At 38.6% G+C, this 25762-nt stretch overlaps 1 protein-coding gene across 1 annotated transcript in view; it reads left to right on the top strand.

Moving 5' to 3' along the window:
• Positions 1-25762, top strand: part of COL12A1 (collagen type XII alpha 1 chain) — a 132479-nt gene that overhangs the window by 14669 nt on the left and 92048 nt on the right. The window contains 13 exon segments of the mRNA XM_073336466.1: positions 1582-1698; positions 3693-3836; positions 4400-4459; positions 5976-6239; positions 6401-6565; positions 7018-7191; positions 7887-8177; positions 8412-9014; positions 10359-10631; positions 13322-13594; positions 15497-15769; positions 17578-17850; positions 20787-21059. Of these exon segments, the coding sequence (XP_073192567.1) occupies positions 1582-1698; positions 3693-3836; positions 4400-4459; positions 5976-6239; positions 6401-6565; positions 7018-7191; positions 7887-8177; positions 8412-9014; positions 10359-10631; positions 13322-13594; positions 15497-15769; positions 17578-17850; positions 20787-21059 (3183 nt within the window).

The raw sequence follows: 25762 nt of genomic DNA, 5'->3' as shown, positions 1-25762 counted from the left end.
TGATTTATGTCTTAAAGATGCTCTTTTCATTGAAACGTGTTTAAATAACAAACCAAAAAATCCTTAATTAATCTATGATGGAGATCTTCCAGGAAACAGACAAAGTCTGACTAATAAAGAATGCTTGCCAAACAGAGTAAAGTATTTATGGAACGTATGGCTGAATCTTATCTTACTTTGTAGACCTGTTTAAATAGTAATCTGTACTATACCTACCATGCACTGACAGTGAGTCAGTAAAATACTGCATGACTGAGCATGAAAATTTTATTAAGAGAATATCATTATAAAATATTTTATGAAACGTCTTTGTGTAATGAACCCTGTACATGGAGGCTTTTGTCCATTGTGGGAAGCTAAAAAATAATAATTGACATTTCATGTCCATCTGCATGATGCTGCAAAATAGCGTATGTAAACTATTTCTTTCTATACTGTTCAATTACTTTTGTCACCAGCTCCTACAAGTTTTTATTTGCAGTCCTTTGTTCCGATCACTGGTGCCCTCTTCACTGTTTTCTATAAATTCTGTAAATAAATGTCTACAAATATACCTTGATGTTGTCTTTTCATAATTAACCAATGTGTTTGAAAGAACCATACTGGCATTTTATGTTAAAATGCTGCTTCTAGTATGGATACACCTGCTGCAAAGGGAACATGATAACGATGGTTTACACCTTGGAAATTGTACAGGAAACTGGTGTAAACAGGGAGAATCATAGTTTTGTGAACTTTTGTATCAGTTCAGATATTACAGCAAATCCCTTATAACCATTGTTATTTATTAACCCCTTCATTCCTGAATTCTTTGCAACCATATGCAAAATATGCTGGATTAGTGGCTCCTAGGAACAAAGGGGTTAAGCTCCCAGTACTTTGGAATAATGTAATACATGGATATAGTATTCTTGATATACATTTTACATGTATACTTACATATGGAACACAATATAAATTGTTTGACGAAACATGAAAATGCTCAACCTTTTTCTGTATTATTAAAATCTATTTTTCTTTATCTCTGCCAAGTTTTCAGATTTAGTGAAATATAATTGGTAAGAAATATGAGTATGCAGAGACCATTTAAAAAAGATGATCAATTCTTTGATCTCCTATGGAAAAGAGTACTGTATTGATGTTCTAAACGATCTCACGGTGTTGTAAGCAGGTTGTGATTTGGCATGCTTGTACGATCTGCACCCAGCATGTACAAAAAATCCTTTAATGGTTATGTGACATGTTTGCATATGTGGTTATTATCTGTGAACTCATTGTACATGTATCCAAATGTGTTTTCTATTGTGCTTGATTTTGCTGGCCATTCTTGAATGACTTGGCAACTCAAGAAACAAATGTTTTGTGCTGTCCTTTGTAATGCGTATGCTCTCTGATGTTTTGTCATATTTCGTCAGCTTTTATTTTACTCTTTTTTCCAACAACATATCTTTATATTTGTTGGAAACAAATTTATGCAAAGACAATCTTAGTAAGCTTTGCTCAGCATTATTATTTTATTTATTAAGATGATGGTAGCTTGTTCTGTTTAGTAAACGTTTCTCTGATGTAAATCTTTTTCAGTTAATCCACCGTCAGACTTGAATTTTACAATGATAGATGAACACACTGTTCGAATGTCATGGACAAGACCACCTGATGCAATAGAGGGGTACAGGGTAACAGTGGTCCCTACAACTGGTAAGATTTTGTTTTATAAAGTCAGATGATCTAGCACCACAACATTTGTTTTGGTTTTGTGAAATCTATTAAAACTGATTTTTGTGTAAGTGTCGAAATGAGGTGTGAGGATATATGTTAACGCCCTCATTTTTACAGGTAAGATTGTGCCTTGTCCTTACGCAGCTCCATAGAGGTGTAGGAGGGTGCAAGGGTTTCCCCTCTCTTGTGTGGCCTGTGTTAGGGCTACTTGCATTGTAGCTTCAGCGCTTTGAGATGCGCAAGGATTGTGCTCTAGATGCTTCTCCCTTGGTATGGAGGGGCAGGAAGTAGGTGAAGTCAGGACTCTACTTCCTCCTCCTATGTGCTGGCTGGTCACATTGCTGGAGTATGTTGCACCTCCTAAAGAGGAGGTGTAAATTTCTGTCCCTCAAGGAAAATAGGGACTTCCTGGGAGAGCGGGCCTATACTACCCCTGGCTGCATGATGCAGGCAGATAGCAAAATCTAGCCTCTGTGTTCTGCCACCTGTTTGGGTCCTTCACTCACTGTTAATCTCTTCAGCAGTTTAGTTTTGTAGCAGTCCCTCTTCTAAAACACTTTTGGAGGCCCAATCTTGTAAACTGGGATTTTCAAAGGGCCTAAGGGATTTAGGGACCCAAATCCCATTGAAAGTCATTTGAAAATCCTGGCTGCGAAACCTTATTCATTCCAGTGAGCTCTTACTCTCGTGAGTAGTCTCACTAAAGTCAGTGATACTTCTTACATCCATAAGGGTCTGCAGGGTTGGGCCCTGGAATCCTGTTGTTAGTGTAGAAAGTTTACCCACTATTTCATTTCCCTAAGATATACATAGTCTTGCATAGTTCTGAATACTTTCAGCTGCTGTTAACTTAAATGGGAATTGAGAGCGCTATGCACTTCTAAGGAGACACTATGCAGGATCAGGTCCAAATGTTCTAGGCTTGACTAGTGAATACTCATTGATGTTGATTAGGTTTACAGAACTTTTTCTTAAACACATAGCCCATTGTCAAAAATAGTTACGGGATGACATACATTGATGGTAGATAGGTGACGAAGTTCTGCTACTATTGCTTCTAGCTGTATAGCGGGAAAGGTAATGTCCACTGCTGATAATCTTTTTAATGGTGTCTGATTCCTGGAAATCCTGTTTCAGCTGTTATCCCAATGTAAATCAGGCGTAATTCCCAATGACCTTAGTGTAAAACTGATGAATTCAGAATCAGATCCAGACATTTTTTTTAACCAAAACTGACTCTATAAACGGTGTGTCTCTGAGTTTCCTCTGCCTTGACCCTTAACAAGTGCGGAGTGAATATAAAATTCTACTAAATCCAAATGACAAGATTTCTCATGCTAATTCTCCACAGATGTTGGTAGCTACTCATGGTGCAAGGCAGTTGAGAATCAGGCCCAGTGTTTGCATATCTACAGTAGTATTAGAAATACCAATTTGGAAACATGTCTCTTCTGCCTTAATTTTACATATTGGAAAACTGAAAACAGTCCTCTATTAAAAATATCATAGCTTAAATAACATAGAAGTACCCTATACCAACCATGTGCTTTTTCTAGGGAAAATATTGTGCATCTCTCTTAAGGTAAAATATTGGGGTCACATCTCATCTCATTTATCCCAGTGTAAATCATTTGTAACTCAACTACAATCACTGGAGTTATACCCGTGTAAAACTGATATGAGGTTAGACTCAGACCCACTATGTAAACTGATTTTCTAAATGACAGCTAATTTTATTGTACACATGTTTGGTTTTAAAATTGATGAGTAAATAAAATGCTTTATTGGACGCAGTTTTGTATGTCCTTTGCAACTAGGTGTTTCAGGAAGGCAAACAACTGTTTTAAAATTTTATTTACAGCCTGTGGGCAGATAGCTCTTTCTACTGTGTTTTCAGATTATGAAAAACTCATCATTATTATTATTGCGTTTAGACCCTTTGTGTTAAATGTGCTTTGTATGTTGTATTGCAGATGGACCTACTAAAGAATTTACCCTTGCACCTAGTACTACCCATACTACACTGTCAGATCTTACACCTGATACAGAATATGTTGTTACAATAGCTTCATATGATGACAGAGAAGAGAGTCTACCTGTCTTTGGCCAGCTTACAAGTAAGTACACATAAAAAAGTTAGACATAGCTGAATAAAGTAACTGAAGTGGCTATATAATATTTGGGTTATAGGACCAAATTCTGGCTTGGTGCCAATTGGCCAACAAAAGCTCATTGCATATCTATAGCCTGGCCATCTGTGGCCCACGAGCAGCCTTTTCCCCATTATGCTTTGTTTCTGGCTTTGCCACAGATTTCTCATATAATCACAAGCATGTTACTTAACCACAGTTTGCCTGTCTGTAAGATGCGGATAATATTATTTACCTGATTTACAGGGTATTGCAAAGGTCAATTATTAAACACTTTAGGATAGAAGGTATAGTGTGAGCACAAGGAATTTTTAATTATTTATGTATTGGCCTTAACTCTAATGCTGTCAAATCAGTGTCCAGGAATTGTACTTGTAAACTGCACGTTCTGAGAGAGGCACACAACAAATCTTGTTGACATATCTCCTTCTCACCTTGTTTTTCTTGACTTTTACAAAATGTAACCTACAGTCAACTGACAATTTCTGGTTTCCCTTCCACTAATCCTGTTTATGTTGTGGTTTGTTTAGTTCAGACAGGTGTTCCAGTTAGTCCAGAGGACAAGAAGCCTGACCAGATTCAGATTCAAAGTACGTTTTTTGTCTTCCATCTTATGTGACATTTTAGAGGTAACTAAAGGTTTGATCCAAAACCCAGTTAAGCCAGTGCAAAGTCTCCCAAAGGGCTTTGGATCAGATGATAAAGTCAAATCCTGTGCCTATGTTGTTTAGCAGTAAGGTTGTACTAACATGTAATCTGGCTGTGTGTGCTGGGCTGACCAAAGTTGAGGAGGGTCTGAAAATCTGCCACCTCTCTATGGGAAAGAGGTGAAAATCTGAGCTGAGCACCAGGGATTTCACACAAATAAACTCACATCCTCTGAGCATATCTCAGCCCTTTAATAAATGTCTCCCTGCTGAGGACACACAGAGTTGCAGAAAAAACCTATACTGCTGCCATGTGGGGATAAGAGTGGGGGCGGGAGAGAAGAGCGGTATCAGAATTAATTCTTTCCCAGCATCAAATCCTTCTACAACATCATATATTGGGGGTGTGCACTGCTGCAGGAGCTGTGTGTCTCCCTTTGTAACTACTGATCACTACAGGACAAGGTGCTCTTTGACCCCAGCCTGAGCTCCTGATGGACAGTTCCATTTTGGAGCTGCCAGTTGGAAGGCCCCTGTTGAAGGTGTGCAGCTCCATTCGGTTTCTCCAACCAAAACTTGCCATCAGGAGCTCAGGCTGCACATGCTCAGTGCCTCTCCAATGTCATCCCTTAGTTCCCAGGTAGAGAGAGACTGTGACACCACTTCTGGGCAGTGGAAGAGCAGGTGTTACGTAGCCACTTCTGAGGCTGGCTTCCTCCATTAGCACACAAATAGTTCTTTGTGGCTTCAAAGTCTAGTTGGGGTGCATGGCTTTGGTAGGTCTTGTGCTGCAACTGGACAAAGCCCATGATTTGGCCCTCAGGGACAAATTCTTCCTACAGATATGCAGATCTCCTTTTGACATCGGTGGGAGATTTGTATATATGCAAAGGCACATTTGGCCACAAGCAACTGCGTGTTGATTCAAATTAGACCCATTAATTAATAGGTCTAATTTATAAAAGTTATAAAATGTTTAACAGGGGTGTGTGATTTTTTGCATAGATGATCAATGTGTCATACAAAAAAGGAGTATGTCATTTCCAAAATCACATTTTAACACATTTTACAAATACTATATTAGTGGTTTAGTAAAGTTATTTTCCACCAAAAGCATTGAATATTTTGTGCAGTATTTACTATTTCGGCCCCAATGCTTATCAGTGTTATTGTAATTAATTTCTTTCAACTGTTCTCTGTTTCTGGAATGTCCTCCCAGTAGATATGTCACTAAAGCTAGGTGAACGGTGTCCAACCCAAGTAAGATATTTCAAATAAGGATTTTAATCCGTTTAATTTCTGTTTGGCTTGGCTTCTACTTGTTAGATTTCTGTTGTTCATTTTTAACTGACAGCTTTTGTCTATGGTATGGGATAGTGAAAGTGTTTGGAGATATTGACATGTAAGTGATCTGTCATTGTTCTGTGAAGAGATTTGTGTTGTTTTTAATATGTTTCAGAATGTTCCGTCAGTGCACTGACAGATTTAGTTTTTCTTGTGGATGGCTCGTGGAGTGTGGGGAGAAGTAACTTCAGATATATTTTGGACTTCATCGGCACTCTTGTATCGGCTTTTGACATTGGGGAAGAAAAGACACGAATTGGAGTTGTTCAGTACAGTACTGATACAAGAACTGAGTTCAGCTTAAATCAGTATTTCAGAAGGAATGATCTTCTTAATGCAATTAAAAGAATACCTTACAAAGGTGGCAATACAATGACAGGTACAGATTTTAGCTCTTTGATAACATATGAAAGCTAAAAGTTGAGGGAAAAACTTCCCCTAAAGTTTGTTTGTATAGCATTTTATTTTACAGCTGAAATTCTATTTAAATCCTAGTTCACTCATACCTAAGAAAAGCACAGAACATTTTGTTGTTTTTAGGTGAAGCTATTGATTATCTGATTAGGAATGCATTCACTGAATCTGCTGGAGCAAGAAAAGGCACTCCTAAAATAGCAATCATCATTACCGACGGAAAATCTCAAGATGAAGTTGAAATTCCTGCAAGAGAGCTTCGCAACCTAGGAGTTGAAGTCTTCTCCTTGGGTATATCAGTTATTCATTAATTATTGTTACTATTTAATATTGTGGGTAAATTTAATGCTAATTAAAGTGTGGCATTAACATTCTAATAGCACTAGCTTGATTCATGCATTTTACAGGCTAGGGGTGTTCAATGCATGGTACCTGAGACTGGCCCTTTGGTCTCTCCTGAACAGAGAGTCCCAGCTGTGCCAAACTGTGTGGTAATTTTTCTAACGTGTCCAGATGGAGACTAGGATGTGACTGACAAACTCAGTTTGACATATGACCTCATTAAGTAAAAGTCTACTGCATTAACCCACAGCTTTAATTAAGTTTTAGTAATTAAGTTGTTAGTAATTACAGAGCTTAACCTGCATCAGCTTTATTCCAAGATGCTTTAAAATTTTAAAAATACACTTACAAAGATCTAAATGTTATACACATAATATGGTCTCATCTCTCATAACTTTTAGGAGTCAAAGCAGCAGATGCAAAAGAACTGAAACTAATGGCATCTCAGCCATCCTTGAAGCATGTTTTTAACGTGGCAAATTTTGACGGAATAGTGGATATACAGAATGAAATAATCTCACAAGTGTGCTCAGGTGTTGATGAACAGCTGGGTGAATTGATTAGTGGAGAAGAAGGTGAGACCTTTTACAAAAGTTTATTGTTAACTGGAATGTACCTGATATGTGTTTTTAATGTGATGATCCATGCTTATTTTGATAGTTCCATCAATTTTATAATCTGCCATTAGTATATGGAAGACATGTTTCCAGCTGTATAGATTTAAACAGCAGCAGATTAGAACACATGCGGTTGACTGGATTTGAAATATCCCATTGAAGTCCATAACTCCAAATAGTTATGTTGCCTCTAGGGTTATCAAATCCTGAGAACATAACACTTTAGACCACATGGTGGAAAATATGTTGAAGGGAGAATTCACTTGAAAAAACACACATGTGAAGGGCATGAATCATGCCCTATTGTCTCACTGGTTATGCAGGGCAAGGCAGCTTGGGTTAAGGGGCAGAAGATATGGTTTGGCAAGGATCCATGGGTAAAGACTGAAGACTGTTGAAACCAAATAGTTCTCAAGCTATAACCTCGCACTTTCTATGCCCCTTCAAGATTCCAAAAACTGCCCCTTCTAGACAATGACAGAGTAGACTGTTCTATTTCTGTGGTTTCCTGCAGATGCCTTTATTCATTCAAACCTTCTGATGTGTTTCCGGGAAATAGAGAGGGAAAGGGAAAGGGAAAAAATCTGCTCATTATTGTATTTGATTGTATTTCATTGTATTTGATCTTTTTGGATTTGTTTTTAATTTTTCAGCTGTGGAGCCTCCTTCAAACCTAGTGGCTGCCCAAATCTCATCAAAATCGATTAGAGTCACTTGGGATCCATCAGCTAGCCAAATAACAGGCTACAGGGTGCAATTCTTTCCAATGATAGCAGGAGCCAAACAGCACGTGTTGAGTGTTGGTCCTCAAACTACTGCTTTAAATGTCCGAGATCTTTCTCCAGAAACAGAGTACCAGATTAATGTATATGCAATGAAAGGATTGGCACCCAGTGAGCCAATTACGATAATGGAAAAAACACAGCCAGTCAAAGTTCAAGTGGGTAAGTTATCGATATGGTTCTGATATTGTAGCTCTTTTTTTATACTTCTAAATATCTCTCTTAATAAAAGGCCTTCAGTTACTGGAAGACATAGTTTTAGTTAATGGAATTAGTTTAACCAAAGACCAGCATCGTTTAGTGTTTATAAGTGATGAGTCAGCTGATTGCAGATGCAGCTGCAATAGAAGTGCCTTGACTATTGGCTTTTATACTGGTAATTTTTTCTCTTTACAGAATGCTCCCGTGGTGTGGATGTAAAAGCTGATATTGTGCTTTTAGTGGATGGCTCCTACAGCATTGGTATCGCCAATTTTGTTAAAGTAAGAGCCTTTTTGGAAGTGTTAGTTAAAAGCTTTGAGGTTTCACCTCAAAAAGTACAAATAAGTCTTGTCCAGTACAGCAGGGATCCCTATACGGAGTTTTATTTGAACAGATACAACAAAATTGAAGATGTAATTCAGGCTATTAACACCTTCCCCTACAGAGGTGGATCTACAAACACAGGCAAAGCGATGACCTATGTGAGGGAGAAAGTATTTGTTATCAACAGAGGATCAAGACCAAATGTACCAAGGGTCATGATTCTTATTACTGATGGAAAATCGTCAGATGCCTTTAAAGAGCCAGCCATAAAATTGAGGGAGTCAGATGTAGAGATATTTGCAGTTGGTGTTAAGGATGCAGTACGTACAGAATTGGAAGCAATTGCTTCACTGCCTGCTGAAACCCATGTGTACACAGTGGAAGATTTTGATGCTTTCCAAAGAATATCATTTGAACTTACACAGTCTGTCTGCCTACGAATTGAGCAGGAACTGGCTGCTATAAGGAAGAAAAGTAAGTAATTATCAATACTTAGAGAAATCTTAAAAAAAAAAGCAATGAAAATAGTCTGAGCCAAATTTGATTCTCAGTTACGTTTATTTAACTCCCTTGTTGTCAATGAAAATGTCCAGGTATAAATGAGGGCATAATCTGTTTATGTGTTTTTAGCTAAAGTGATACAATCAAAACATAAAATAACTCCAAATAATTAGCTAAGTGGACTTGATTCTTCACTTCATTACACCATTGGCTTCCATGGAACAATGCTGATTTAAAGTAATTTAGGATTTGACCGATTATTTTAAACTTAATTAAAAACACTGGGAAAAAAACAATTATTTTATGAAAAGAAGAAAATTAACTGGGAAATACGACCCCCCCCCGCAGATGTTTAAGATGACATTAAAGTTGGAGGGCCAGATTTACAATGATGTAAATCTAGAATGACTTCAGTGGAGTTACTTTGCTTTTACACAGGAGTCACAGAGTTTAAAATATGTCCTCAGGAGTAAAAAATTACTTGCCATTGTCACTGTAAATTCTTCTGTGGTTATATTTAAAAGAGTTTAGAAAGTCACCAGCTTCACAAATTTCAGGGTAAGAGTGAGAAATCCTTCATGACATTAACCTGGCTCACAGCATTCAAAAACCTGAAGGAATTTTTCATCCGCTGCTACATCCTGTGCCTTACAATTTTTGTATTTCAAAGGGACACTGAAGGTGGATAAGCCCAGCATATGAAAACCCCAGACTCTTTAAAAATAAGCCTTTGTTTCAGAATACCTTTGAGATCACGAAACTTTTACGTTGGAGGGCTCAAACCCCTAACAGCCCCACTGGTAGGCTAGCTAAGCCAACCAAAACTAGCTGAGGACTTCAGGTTTATGTTTGTGCCTCAGGTCATTTCATTTACTCCCCTTTCAGGATCCATTCTTGTAAGAGTGTTGAAATTCTGTTAATTTCATTTGTGTGATAGTGCGCCGATAAAGTGAGGATGCACTGTTGTCCCTGAGGGAACACGAGAGAGAAAGAAAGAACCCAGCTTGATTCTCAGATTTCACCTTAAGTTTTCAGGGCTGGCAGTAACAAATGTCAACTTTTTAATTGAACCTAGGACACCTGAGGTGGAAAACATCAAGTTGGTGTTTCTACTGATTGTCATATTGTTTAAGACAACTCAGAGATCATCATAGAATTTTATGTATTCATGAGTGAGAATGACAAACAAGCATAGATGCATATCAGAAAATATTTATTGAATCAAAGAAATCAGCTGACTGCAGGAAATGTTTTTGAGTGATTTTGAAGGCGTTTTTAAGTATTTTATTGTAACATGTGGCTTTTTTTAAAAAACAGGTTATTTACCTGCCCGTAATTTGGCCTTTTCTGAGGTAAAGTCCAACAGTTTCAAAGTGAATTGGTCTCCAGCTGGACCTGAGGTTTTGTCCTATCTTATTAAATATAAAGTAGCTGCTGGTGGAGAAGAATTCCTTGTTTCAGTGCCGGCTTCAAGTACTAGCTCAGTTCTCACCCATTTACTTCCTGAAACTCCTTATGCAGTGAGTGTGATTGCAGAGTATGAAGATGGTGATGGTCCTTCCTTGGATGGGGAAGAAACGACTTTAGAAGGTACTCTTCCTATTATGCTCAGCCAGAAACATGTTATGTATTTAAGTAACAATCTGCTTTATTGAGAGAACTTGTGTATGTGGAATACCAACCTAATGCTGAGAGATGGCACTGGTATGTGGGATGAGAATGAGCATTATTGTTTCCCAGTGCCTTGACTAAAGGTGTAAAATTCCAATACAGAACAAGTATTAGATTTAAGATTGTGTTTTATTTCCCTTAAGTTTGCTGGATACTGTGTTTTCTCTGACGTTCAGAGGCTGCTTTTCCAATAGAGAGTATGGTGGTATGAATAAATTAAATAACAAAAAAAGTATAACGTGAACACACACTAGTTAAGTTTCGGAGTAGCAGCCGTGTTAGTCTGTATCCGCAAAAAGAAAAGGAGTACTTGCGGCACCTTAGCGACTAACAGTCCGATCCAGCAAATTCATTGGGACTACTCACATGCTTAAAGTTAAGCATATACTTAAGTGGTTTGCTGCATCTAGGTCTTTTAACTTGGGTTTATAGAAAAAAGGTTATATGGCTAGAATAAACAAATCTATTCTCCAGATGGGAACTTCTTAATAGCAGGACTTAATGGGCCTGACACCATATTAGACTATCATGGGAGTTTTCTGTGAGAACCGTCTGCAAGATTTCGCCTATTTTAAGGAGTAACATTACAGTTAATTAATTTTTTTTACCCCTATAGTTAGTTATTCAATTCAATTTAATCTAGCTAGGCTATTAAGCTGTACTCATTACTTTCCATTATTTCTAGTTCACCCTATAATCTTCGACCTCGTATTCCAGAAGATTCTAGGGTGAACTACACGAACAAAGGAAATAGCATTAATAGTCTGTTGATGTATTTTCCTTAGTATTGATTAAAATATGTGTTTATTTATAAAATGGCTTGGATTGAGGGAACAGTCCAATTCGGACGATTTTGGCCCACATCCTCAAATGTATTTAGACACCTAACTTAATTTGAGATGAATGGGAGTTGAGGATCTGCACTTTCATCCTTTATGTGTTTGTATACATAATCTCACTGTACCTGCACAGATCATAATGTTTTAGCCACATGTAACTCTCCCTTAGGAAATCATCTGCTTCAAATGGCTGCTTGGCTGATACTATCCACAGTTCATAAATCATAGAAATGTAGGGCTGAAATGTGAAGAACTGGGGAAACAGCAGCTTTAACAAAAATTTCAGACATGTCAGAAATACACTCCATATTGTGACTGATAGTGCATTTTAAAATATTCATCATTTTGATCTGATAAAATCCTGCCATTTTTGAGAAGCCACTAATGCCATGTAAATGCAAATAGTTCTGCATGCTGAGTTGCTAGCAGCTTGGGTTGCACAGCTGGTTTCTTGATAGTTGATTTGGGCTTTAGGCTGCTACAGAGTTTTAAATCCTATACTGTATTTATGGTCAATTGAAAAAATAAGTTTTTTTTTTAAAGGAAATGTTTTTTGTTCAACTTTCAAACAGATCTTTAATTGAATAACAAAGAACAATATTTCTGGTGTAATGATGTTCAAATTTGTTGAGGAAGTTTACCTTCATATGGTTAGTGAACACTCAAGAGCAAATGTTGTCCTCAAATGCATGTGAATAAACTCCCATTGACTGCTGGGCAACATATGATATAATTTGGCCCAAAGTATGTGGCAAAGGATTAAATTCTGCCCTGTTTCATCTAGCCAAACCAGCTGAATGGTCTCAGCGGAAGCCATAATTTTCGTCAGGAGCAGGCTAAGTTAAAAAGCAGGCCTTAGTTTTTCTTATCTTCCAGGATAACGAGTGATTTTCTGTCTTGAGGGGAGCAGCCTAATTCATAAACATTTTAAATCGTCAATAAATGAAAAATTCATATAAATGCTGAGAATTTAGCTTATAAGAGCTCCAATATTTTCAATATTTTTCCTGATTACTACATTAGATGGCTTTTCAAAATCTGGTGTGTGCATATGTGTAGTTAAGTGCATCTGACACTCATCAGTGAATGGGGATGGCACAGAAGTAAATACCCACAATCAGTGAAATGTGTGCAGAAAAAAAACCTTTATTAGGCAACCTATTGTTTTAAAAAAATGTCCCAGAGTATACCTAAATGTACTGAGTACAGCTCTACTCTACCTTTATTAGAAGGCTACTTCTGTTCAACAGCTACTTTGGCAGATCCTTGAGTGGTTACATAAATCAGCAAACATTGATGCAGTTTAAGTTGTAGCTCTGGTTCTAAATTTTCAAAAGCAACTCATAATTTTTGCTGCCTGACTTGATAAGACCGTAAGAATGGCCATACTTTTTGCATCAGACCAATGGTCCATCTATGCCAGTATCCTGTCTTTCGACTGTGGACAGTGCCAGATGCTTCGGAGGGAATGAACAGAACAGGGCAATTTACTGAGCGATCCATCCCCTGTTTTCCTGTCGCCTTGTGGCAGTCAGAGGAAGATACACATTAAAGGGGCCTGATTTTCAGAAAGTGCTGTGTACTAGTTCTCTGAAACACCAAGTCCTTGTAAGGTGTCTCAAATTGGCCATCCAAAATTAGAAGCCTAGAAAAATAACTAGTCACTTTTTGAAAATGTAGGCCCTGGTCTTGGTAAGTGGGATGAACTAATGAAGTTGGTTCTCTGATTGAAGGCAAATGTTTGCAAATTATATTTGTGTTTGTTTGCAGTTATAGGGGCTCCTCGAAACTTAATGATAACAGATGAAACTACTGATAGCTTTAAGGTTGGCTGGACGCCAGCTCCAGGAAATGTTCTAAGGTATAGGGTTGCATACAGGCCAGTGACTGGAAGAGAGAGGAAACAAGTAACTGTCCCAGCAAATGAAAGATCAACTACGTTACTGAACTTGACTCCTGATACAAGATATGAAGTTTATGTTATTCCTGAGTATCTGTCTGGGCCTGGAAATTCATTGAATGGATATGCAAAAACTGAAGAAGGTATGTAATAAATAACAGGCTTGTAGTGTGGCTTGAGAAGAAGGTTGTGCACGTTGATATCTTTTTTATTTTCAGTATGTGTAACTTGGATGTTCCTTTCTCTTTTTTCTTGTTACAGCAGGATGAATGGGGTGTTTTAGAATCACGCAAGTTTAATTGAGAAACAATTTAATATAACAACATCCCAAATTCTAATCAAGAATCTTTGGATTTTGCCTTTTGTATACATTTTTGAATCTGTAACTCCTAAACATGTTGATGTGCCTTGGGCAAAATGCCCACGTATGTGTCAGGCAAAGAAAATAAGACTTCTGAATTGTCTGTTACAAAAATGTTTCAACTTGAAAGGTTTAAACTCAAACGAAGTATGTATAAACCTAAAAATTGTTCATGTAATATCCTTATAGGTGACACATCTTTTATCTACTGTCAGCAAGTTGCTTATTTAGGGATTAATCCAGCATCCATTAAAATCAGTGATAGTCTTTACATTGAATTCAAGAACTGTTGGATTGGGCTCTTAATGTTTATGCAACGTTAAAACGTTACAAAAATAAAGATCAAATTTTGATTGCTGAATGGAAACTGGTTTATGACTGGTTAATTGTTACTGTAGGCCTCTATATTGTCAGTGTTTTGGATTTTTTCAGCTGTAGACTGTCTGTCAACTGAAGCTCCAAAAGCTCAATTTCAATGTAAAACTTTAATTTCTGGCACAATTTGCAGTTTATTCTTAATGAGAAGCAAAGAACTGATGAGCTAAGCTACCAATATCTCTAGCTGAGCCCCTTGTGCCTAGACATAGTAGCACATATGATCTACTAATAGAGTTCCACAACATCAGATGATGATGCTACATAATCAAGGTGGTTCCTTTGTAAATTTTAGTGCCCTAATACAAGTGATTATAAATTCTCCAGGGCACAGATTATTTTTTACTCTCTGATGGTATGTCACCTTGCTCAATGATGCCCTGATTCTTACTGGAACCTCTAATTAATACAAATTATAAATAACAATAACTACAGGTGAACAAAATCAGTCCATCTTTATGCTTACCTTGTATTGTGCAAGTCAGTATTTTTGAGTGGTACTTAAAGTGTCTCAAAGGGTTGTTGGACTTTTTCATAGTGAACCATATGTGCTCCTGTGCCTATGCACAAATGGTTACCACAAAAATAATTTTGCACTGTTACCTCACATTTTCATTGCTTTTATAAATTTTGTGCATCAACCTGAAAGTTATTTTAATGTAGTTTCTGTGCCATATAATATAGATACTAAAAAAAGATGCACATGGTGACTTATGGAGTTAAATAGTTCTTCCTTGTCTCTCTGTTTTTTCTTTCTGTTTTTTGTTTGTTTTTGTTTTGTTTTCTGTTACTAATAGTCTTAGATTTGATTTTGTAGGGGCCTATTTACATGCTTAAAATTAAGCACATGCTCAAGTGATTTCCTGGATCAGTTCCAGAGTGCTCAGCAAATTCCAGTATTGGATCCTGAATATTTGTAGTAGAAAGTGAGAACTGTGAGTCCACAGGCTACACCCGGCCTAATGGACATCTGTGTCCATGGGAAATGGGAAAAAATGTTATCATGGTACGAAAAGTTGGACTATATCATGGATGTTTATTATATCATGGTCATTTCAAAAACACTTAAAAATATCAAAAAGCACTAATTTGCCTCAGGGAATAACTTCTTGTGAAGTTATATTTAAAAAATCTCCTTCAAGTCTTAGTTCAACTCTCTGGGCTGAATCCTGGAATTTGCTGAGCAGTCTGGAAGTGATCCAGCAAATCACTTAAGCATGTATGCTATCTCTCTTATAATGATCTGAAAATAAATAAAGAAATCAGGCTTGTTTCATGATATGCTTTCAATGTCTTTTAACATGTATAGTCCTAGGGACTCCAAGAAATTTGAGAGTTTCTGATGCTACTACATCCACAATGAAGTTATCTTGGGGTGCAGCACCTGGCAAAGTCCAGCGATACCTTCTAACATATACTCCAGTGGCCGGAGGTGAAACCAAGGAGGTAACCATAAGGGGTGATACGACCACTACAGTGCTGAGAGATTTAGAACAGGGCACCAGATACGCACTGTCCGTGACTGCCTTGTATGCGTCTGGAGCAGGGGATGCCCTCCCTGGGCAAGGAGAAACACTTGAAGGTAATTATTTATATATATTATGTATAATTATTCATTTATTTGGTTACATTTTAGGTGCTTTAAATTGCACCATGTTCCTGAAGTTTCTACTGAAGTAAAACTCTGAGTAAAAAAACCTCCCTTCTTCCCTTTGTGACCATCCTTGTAAATCAAGCACAGTTGCCATCCCTCTACTCACAGCACAAGGACTATCTAAGGCTAGCATCCACCAGAGCGGACAGGTAGAGGTGGGGAATGTTCACTGGACATGGGCATCCCACTATGCCTCCTGGAAAAGTGTGTTGCATTGGCAATATATCCTGTGGGCTCCTGGAAGCTTTGGACTAAGTCAGCCTCAGTGACTCGCACAGCTAGGGCTGTGCGCCTCCAAAGCAACCTCAGTATAGGTTTTTGCCTTACAGGATGCAGCCAGCTGTGAATTCGGGAATAGTTTGGCGACAGATCATTTTTATTATCTTGGTGTTAAAAAGTCTTGTCTAATTGAAAATGTGGGCAGAGCTTTAACCTGTATTGAAACTCTGGTTGGAAATGATGTTTGCTCTAAATGTAAGACATTAAGAGTCACATAAAATGAGCAACATATAGCCTCTGCACAGAGAGAATGGAACAAGGCTGTTTGTGACTAAGAAGAGCTAGAGCCTGGAAATGAATGCTAACAGAACGCTGGCAGGAATAAGCAGGAGCCAGAGGTTTCCTTATACGGATGGTAGGATGATGTCTCTCCGCCTTGCTGTGGAGAACTTCCCAGACATAGATGTTGCTACTTGCTGTCTGAACATTTTCATTATCATCCAATAATTGTCAATGTGTGGGACAACTTTGCCACTAGGCTATGAAAGGAAACGTGGCTATGGTCTATGCTGGTCAGGGGTGTATCTTGATGCCCATAGGAGGTAAAATAACAGCAAATGAATGTAGCTCACATCCATAAAATAAACTAAAAGGGAATTATTAATCTCACCCTTGAATATGTTAAGGGCTTGCTTCTCATTTACACTTAGTCCCTTTTACACTGTGAGAGCATTATGAAGGGCTCTTAAGGCAGATGAAAATAGGGCCCTGAAACAAGGCACTTCTAAGACATACTGTGAGATAAAGTTCCAAATACTAAGAGGAGTATGGAAAACAGCAGAAACCAAAATATAAACTACATAGTCACCAGAAGATCAAAGTTTAATCTCAGAAGTAAAAGAGGGCTAAGGAGTTTAGATTACCGTTGTGTTTGTATATTTCCTAGCAATGAAGGGCCCCATTCTGAGTCAGGCCTTTGTGCACTACAGCAATATAAATGAATAAGGATAAGAAGAATATGAAAAAGAAACTGGTTGTGATTGAGAATATAAGAATTTCAAATTGATAAATGGGACTTCTCTCGGGGTGGTTTTATATAAAAGCACCCAATCCAGATTTTAAGATCACTGTTTTGCCAGTGCAGGAACAAAAGGAAAGGAGTAAATGTGACATAATGTAATAAATCTCACTAATGTAATAAATGAATGGGGTTTTTTTGTGCCCCATTCATACTGGAGCCCATTGACAAGCTTAAGTGATTTGCTGGATTAGTTCAAGAGTGCTCAGCAAATTTCAGGATTGACCCCTGAATTACTGTAGTAGAAAGTGAGAATTTAGAGTCCACAGACTACGTCCTAACAGACATGTGTGCCCAAGGGAGATGGGGAAGAGAGCATGTTATCATGATGGTACCAAAAGCTTTACTATATCATGAATGTTCAATAATGATTTATCAAAATTAAGTATTATATCGTGGTAATTTCAAAAACACTTTCAATGTCTTTTAACATGTGAAGCCCGAGGAAGTCCAAGAAATTTGAGAGTTTCTGATGCTACAACATCCACAATGAAGTTATCTTGGAGTGCAGCACCTGGCAAAGTCCAGCAATACCGTATAACGTATGCTCCAGTGGCCGGAGGTGAAGCCAAGGAGGTAACCATAAGGGGTGATACGACCACTACAGTGCTGAGAGATTTAGAACAGGGCACCAGATACGCACTGTCCGTGACTGCCTTGTATGCGTCTGGAGCAGGGGATGCCCTCCCTGGGCAAGGAGAAACACTTGAAGGTAATTATTTATATATATTATATATAATTATTCATTTATTTGGTTACATTTTAGGTGCTTTAAATTGCACCATGTTCCTGAAGTTTCTGCAGAAGTGAAAATATGAGTCATGCCGATGTGCACTACTGCCATGTAAATGAATAAGGATAAGAAGAATATGAAAAAGAAACTGGTTGCGGTTTAGAATTTAAGAATTTCAAATTGATAAACTGGCCTTATCCCAGGGGTGGTTTTATAGAAAAGCATTGAGCCCAGATTTTAAGATCACTGTTTTGCCAGTGCAGGGACAATAGGAAAAGAGTAAATGTGTGTAATGTAATAAATCTCATTACTCAGCTCTAGTACCCTTTTATTTATCTCAGTTTCTCAAATAAGAGAAAACCAAACCAAAAATAATAATACTATATTGTGACATGAAATCTATGAGATTGAAATTAATGTTCAGCTTCCTAGACGAGTCAGCCAGATTGGAAAATCCTTTCGGAGTTCAATCAGGAAATGTGCGTACCAAAGCTTTGTACTGAAATACATTAAACTAGTCTTGCAGACTAAATTTTAGTCAGAGAAACTCACAGCAAGGCAATTATTATGAGATGCAAGGTAAAAATAGCATGTAAATGTAGGTATCAGTTGCATAACAGTGGAGGCCCCATGTGGTAACATGGAAATATTGATAAGAAAGTGTGGTAGTACCAAACTTCAGGGAACACACATATTGTATTTCTATAAGTGGCATATCGACAGTTATCTAGAGTAACAAAATGAACTTTTCACACAATTAAGTCTCAAACTAGGGCAGGACACTTTGGCCAGAACCTTTTGGTCTGTCAACAAAATTGCATAATTCATGGTATAAAAATATTCCAAAAATCTATAAAGATTGACATCAGGCATCTGTTCACTGTATTTTATTTAAAATAGAAAATTGAAAATTTGTGGATATTTGGACAAATCCTACACAGGTAAAGAAAATAAGAATAAGAGCACAACAGTTTTGGAGACAAATGAAAATATATTTTGGCTCTAAGACTAGAAGTGCACTTAAAATTAGGTCATGTTGCCCATGAATTTAAGATGAAAATAGTAGGATGTAGCTGAACTATTACATAAATCATATCAACTTCTGAAATGAGGTGAAAATTTAACTAGGGGCATACTTGGATGGCTTGACTATCTGCTTGGTGCTAAAATTGGCAAAGACTCCTGGAGAAATCAATGCTTCCCCACACCTCCGGTGCTCCACCATCAAAATAAATAAAGTATTTGCTATACGGGTTGAATGTTTGGAAAAGTGTTCCAAATTTGTTTTTTCCCCTGATCATTACAAAGAAATAAAATGGTTAGTCCAAGGAGAGAAAGTTGAGAAATAATAAGAAAAATAAATAAGGCTATTGAGAGAAGGTATAGCTAGAGAAACAAGAGTGGATAAACCAATCTGAAAATGTATCTCCTGCTATTGTTTAATCTTGGTGTAAGGAAACAAAAGGAAAATCCAAACTCTCCAGTGCCTCAATGTAATTCTAATGAATAGGCAATAGGGCCTTTTGGGTACATCTACACTGGAATAAGAGACCCACGGCTGGCCTGGGTCAACTGAGTTGCGCTCTCTGGTCTCGAGCTACAGGGCTAAAAATTGCTGCCCCCTCCTGGGTTCCCAGAATTTGAGCTCCAGCCTGAGCCCAAACATTTACAGAGGGGTTTTACAGCCCTGTAGCTTGAGCCTCGCTAGTCCGGGTCAGCTGATCTGGGCCAGCCACAGGTGTTTGATTGCTGCATAGTCGTAGGGACTTAGGGCAAAGCCTTCTTTTTCTTGAGGTCTCTCCAAAGTATAATGTTGCATTTATTAATCCCGCTTCCCTGTTCTTTCAAATCTGTCCATTTCCTCCCAACTGCAACACATAAATGTTCTATAGTGTGTTCAGCCTTGTGGGACAGGCTTGTCCTTTCTAGGAGTCTCCCTCAGGAACCTACCTCCCCAACCCCCCCCCCCCAAAAAAAATTAAGTTGTTGTTCTAGTTGAAGTCCTTGTTTACCATTTGGGATCTTCCTGTTTTCCCTTGCCTTCCCTTTTATCTTTTCCAGGACTTGGTCTGCACTTGCCTCATGTTTGCTCCTTCTAAAAGAATTCAGGTGCAAAGTTTTCCAAAGAACTCCAGATAATCTCAGCTATATAAAATGTTTGCATAGCTATCTGATCCAGCCCAAGGATAAACACATTCCAGAGGCCCAGTGTTTTATAAACTGTTCGAAGATGGTAGAGAAGGAAGTATTTAGCACATGAGAAATTAGAAATGGAGGGTGATATTCCATACTATGGAAGTTATTCCTGTGTAGAGGACATGGGTTTCTTCCTTACTGGTTTTGGGGATGGGGTGGGGAGGTGGCTTTCCCCACCCCATGGAATAAGCAGGGTTTTTTTGGTGCCCCATTCATACTGCTGTCCATTGACATGCTGGATCAGTTCAGGAGTGCTCAGCAAATTCTATGAGTGAGCCCTGAGTTTTTGTAGTAGGAAGTGAGAACTTAGAGTCCTCAGGCTACATCCCAATGGACATGTGTGCCCACGGGAGACAAGGAAGGGAGTATGTTATCGTGATGGTACTAAAAGCTTCACTGTATCATGGATGTTCAATAGAGTTTTATCAAAATTAAGTATTATTATCATGGTCATTTCAAAACCATTTTAAAATATCCAAAAGCACTAATTTAAGTTAGGGAATAACTTCTTGTGAAGTTGTATTTAAACAATTCCTTTTAGGTCTTAGAGCAATGCTCTGGGCTGAATCCTGGAATTTGCTGAGCAGTCTGGAAGTGATCCAGGAAATCACTTAAGCATGTATGCTACTCTCTCTTATAATGATCTTTAAAAGAAAGAAAGAAAGAAAGAAAGAAGGCTTGATTCATGATATGCTTTCAATGTCTTTTAAAATGTTTAGCCCGAGGGAGTCCAAGAAATTTGAGAGTTTCTGATACTACAACATCCACAATGAAGTTATCTTGGAGTGCAGCACCTGGCAAAGTCCAGCGGTACCGTATAACATATACTCCAGTGGCTGGAGGTGAAGCCAAGGAGGTAACCATAAGGGGTGATACTACCACTACTGTGCTGAGAGATTTAGAACAGGGCACCAGATACGCACTGTCCGTGACTGCCTTGTATGCGTCTGGAGCAGGGGACGCCCTCCCTGGGCAAGGAGAAACACTTGAAGGTAATTATTTATATATATTATATATAATTATTCATTTATTTGGTTACATTTTAGGTGCTTTAAATTGCACCATGTTCCTGAAGTTTCTGCAGAAGTGAAAATATGAGTCATGCCTATGTGTACTACCGCAATGTAAATGATTAGGAATAAGAAGAATATGAAAAAAATCTGATTGTGGTTTAGAATTTAAGAATTTCAAATTGGTAAACGGGCCTTATCTCAGGGGTAGTTTTATATAAAAGGACCAAGTCCAGATTTTAAGATCACTGTTTTGCCAGTGCAGGAACAAAAGGAAAAGAGTAAATGTGTGTAATGTAATAAATCTCATTACTTAGCTCTAGAACCTTTGGAAGATGACAGTGGCCAAGTAAAACCTGTAATAGTGAAGTCATCTTGTAATAAATGTGAATATCAGTAAACTCAGTGCCCCTTTATTTATCTCAGTTTCTTAAATAAGGGAAAGCCACATGAAAAATAACAATACTATATTGTGACATGAAAGCTATGTGATTCAAATTGGCACAGACCTTAACTCCTGGAGAAACCAATGCCGCCCCAAGACACCCCCCACCCGCCATTAAAATAAATAAAGTCTTTGCTATCTGGGTTTAATGTTTGGAATGGTGTTTCAAATATGTTTTTTTCCCTGATCAGTACCAAGAAATAAAATGGTTTGTCCGTGGAGGGAAGGCTGAGAAATAATAAGAAAAATAAATAAGGCTATTGAGAAAAAAGGTAAAGCTAGAGAAACAAGAGTGGATAAAACAATCTGAAAATGTAACTCCTGCTATTGTTTAATCATGATGTAAGGAAACAAAAGGAAAATTCAGACTCTCCAGTGCCTCAGTGTAATTCTAATGAATCGGCAATAGGGCCCTTTGGGTACATCTACGCTGGAATAAAAGACCCACGGCTGGCCTGGGTCAACTGAGTTGTGCTCTCTGGTCTCAAGATGTGGGTCTAAAAATAGTCACCCCTCCATGTGATCCCAGAATTTGAGCTCCAGCCTGAGCCCAAACGTTTATAAAAGGGTTTTACAACCCTGCAGCCTGAGCCTTGCTAGCCTGGGTCAGCTGATCTGGGCTGGCCGCAGGTGTTTGATTGCTGTGCAGTCGTAGAGACTTAAGGGAATGCCTTCTTTTTCTTGAGGTCTCTCCAAAGTATATTGTTGCATTTACTAATCCCGCTTCCCTGTTCTTTCAAATCCGTCCTTTTCCTCCCAACTGCAACACATACATGTTCTATAGTGTGTTCAGCCTTGTGGGACAGGCTTGTCCTTTCTTGGAATCTCCCTCAGGAAAAAAAACCACAAAACATTCAGTTGCTGTTCTAGTTGAAGTCCTTGTTTATCATTTGGGATCTCTTCTTGTTTTCTCTTCCCTTCCCTTTTTATCTTTCCCAGGACTTGGTCTGCACTTACCTCATCTTTTCTCCTTCTAAAAGAATTCAGGTGCAAAGTTTTCCAAAGAACTCCAGATAATCTCAGCTATATAAAATGTTTGCATAGCTATCTGATCCATCCAGCCTAAGGATAAACACATTCCAGAGGCCCAGTGTTTTATAAACTGTTCAAAGGCAGTAGAGAAGAAAGAAGTAAGCACACGAGAAATTAGAGATGGAGGGCCATATTCCATATTATGGAAGTTATTCCTATGTATGGGACATGGGTTTCTTCCTTACTGTTTTGTTGGGGATGGGGTGGGGAGGTGGCTTTCCCTACCCCATGGAATAAGCAGGTTTTTTTCATGCCCCATTCATACAGATCTGAGAAGGCTGACAGTAGTCCTGGGGCTGTTTTTAGAACACAGGTATTTAGCCTCTTTTAGCCATTGGCTGAGTGCACCTGTTGGTGAGGAGTAGCAGTCAGAGGAAAGTTTGTGGAGGATAAAAATGCTTAAACTGCATCAGCTCTTAACTGGATAGCTGCAGGCTCCAGAGGTGAGAATGCTGCAGAAGATGCTCCATACACATCCTCTCTCTAAAATATATGGGCCTGACACCACAAAGCTCTGGTTGGAGGGCATTGGTAGATTTCAAGGGGGTGAGCCATCCCTCTTTCCCCAGCCAGGATCTGGCCGCTTTGGCTTCCCTTCCATTCACAGAGGTGGCTGGTGGAAGGTTTCCCTTACCTGCTGCTAAATAGAATTGTATTGGAGTTTAAATGCGACAGAACTGAAACTGCGAAAAGGAAAAGAAAATTAAACCAACCACAGAATTCAGCTAGTGAAACAGGACTTGTGGCAGTGGAGGCACCAAAGCAGGGCCATCTTGTTTTTATGCAACTCTAACAGTATTCTTCATTATTTGTGGTGATTAGAACCGGGTGAGGCTCCTCCTAGCCTATCTTCCTCTGCGTACACAGACCACGTGGAGACTCTTTGCTTGTAAACCCCACATGTGGCTTATTTACAGTGGTTCCCCACCATCTTCACAGCATTGTGCAGTATATAAAGTCTGCTGCAGTTTCCACGGTAAACATCTGATGAAGTGAGCTGTAGCTCACGAAAGCTCATGCTCAAATAAATTGGTTAGTCTCTAAGGTGCCACAAGTACTCCTTTTCTTTTTGCGAATACAGACTAACACGGCTGTTCCTCTGAAACCTGTTCTACAATAGTATATCATCTTCAGCCCCTTAGACCAAGAGTAGGAGAGGTTGAAGAGCTCGCCCTCAGAGAGATTTCTCATGGGACTGACTCTGAGAGCCTGCCTCTTTCTGGTTCTCTCTCCACCTTGGCACTTCCTTCCAGTGCCTTTCCTACGTTCTTGGCTAATGTGTTAGTTAGCCTTGTAGCTCTCTCCGGCCTATTCCCAGTCTCTCAGTTAGTTGCCTGGGAGTAAATCTGACAATGATAGCTGTGCCTAATTGGAGTTGCAGTGCCCAGAGAGCTACTTCTGCTGCTGTTCCCCAGCTCTCTGTCCCAGTGACACAACACAAATCACAAGTAGATGTACAGATGAGACTTAAGAAAACCCACAGAAAGATTCCCTCAGAAATACATTGAGTTGTCCATTTTATTATTTTGTTACATCAGCTCAGCCAAAACCACACGTCATACCCCAGAAATAGGATATAACGGTGAACACAGTGAGTAGAAATCCAGTCCTAAGCTAACGATCAACTGTTTCTGAGAGCTACTGTTTTTCTAATCTGTTTTCCCCTGGGAAAGGGGGTGGTAAGAGCAGGCCTGCAAGAGTTTCCTTTTCTGCCCAGAGGCATATTGTCAGATAACAAGAATATACTGTACACAGGCTGTTTAATAGCTTAACTTGAACGGATAATAGTTTGCAGTTTTTAAAGAAAAACAAATTTCTCTCTAGGTCAGGCAGTCTATACAGGTATGTTTAGTCCTAATCCACGTCTCCATGCTTTGGAAGATGAAAATCTATTTTATGAGCACCCTGTTGCTGGAAGCTAGGATTTTTTAGAACTGCTAGTGCTGGTCAGGGTGAGTGCGTCAGATGTCTAAAAGCAGAGTTGTTCATTACCATTTTAAATATGAACTTGAGAGCAATGTCACCAAAAAAAAAAGCATTTATAGCTGTTTATCAGAACAAGATACAGTGGGCCCCATTCTGACCTTGCTTGCACCACAGTAATTCCAGAGCAACTCCACTTATGTGAGAGAAGTTACTGGGTCAGAATCTCTGCAGGTGTAAATTGACATAACTTGATTGAAGTAAATGAGCTGTGCCAGGTTTTATGTCAGGAGAGGGTTCAGCCCATCATGCTTTAAACCTCAGTGAAGCTGAGATCAGAATCTGACCCAATACTTATAATGTAGATTAGTGTAATGTAAACTACAAGAACTGCATATTTTACTCTACACAGGAGATAGTCTTCATTGGGGATTAAATAATGGTCTTCCCTCCCCTTAGAATGAAAGTCTTTCTATTTAAATGTTATAGGGCCCAGTTCTGCCATTCCTTTTAATGCTGTGAGAATTGGGATGTGAGGATTCATCATAGTTCAGTGGTTCTCAAACTTTTGTACTGGTGACCCCTTTCACATAGCAAGCCTCTGAGTACGACCCTCCTTATCATTTAAAACATATTAACACCATTATAAATGCTGGAGGAAAAGTGGGGTTTAGGGTGGAGGCTGACAGCTCGCGACCCCCCCAAGTCATAACCTTGTGACCCCCTGAGGGTCCTGACCCCAAGTTTGAGAACCCCTGTCATAGTTGATGCACATTCTAGTTTCAGGGACTCTCCTGCTGTATACATTTCTCAGAGCTTGGATTTTTTTTGCCAGGAAATGAATAGTGGTTTCTTATTAGATATATGTTGTTGTTTTTTTGCTGTTTCTATAGCAACATAAGAATGTTTTAGAAACGAATGACCTCCTACAGACTGAATGGGTCTAACTCAAGTGACATTTCGTGACAATGAAGTTTTTAGCTTATCATTGGAACTTTCCGTAATGTTTGAATTACGTAGTTCTTCTCCATACAGACCGAAACAAGGACTCAGTGTCTTTCAAAGAGATTTAGTGCTGTCTCATGCATTTTTTTCAATGATACATTCCAAGATTTTTTACCCTGACATTTGCAAGTGACTTTTGATAACCATCGAGCAAGCATTTGAATTTTCTTGTCTGGGGAAGTAGAAAAATTGAACTGATTTCCTACATATATATATATAACTAATTAGTTGCTGGGTAACTAACTAATTGCTGGAATAGATAGATAAGGTAGATTTTTCA

This window comes from Lepidochelys kempii, chromosome 3 (genome assembly GCF_965140265.1).
Source record: "Lepidochelys kempii isolate rLepKem1 chromosome 3, rLepKem1.hap2, whole genome shotgun sequence".
Classification (NCBI taxonomy): Eukaryota; Metazoa; Chordata; order Testudines; family Cheloniidae; genus Lepidochelys; species Lepidochelys kempii.
Note: the sequence above shows the minus strand (reverse complement) of the source record. Positions and strands in the feature narration are given on the sequence as shown.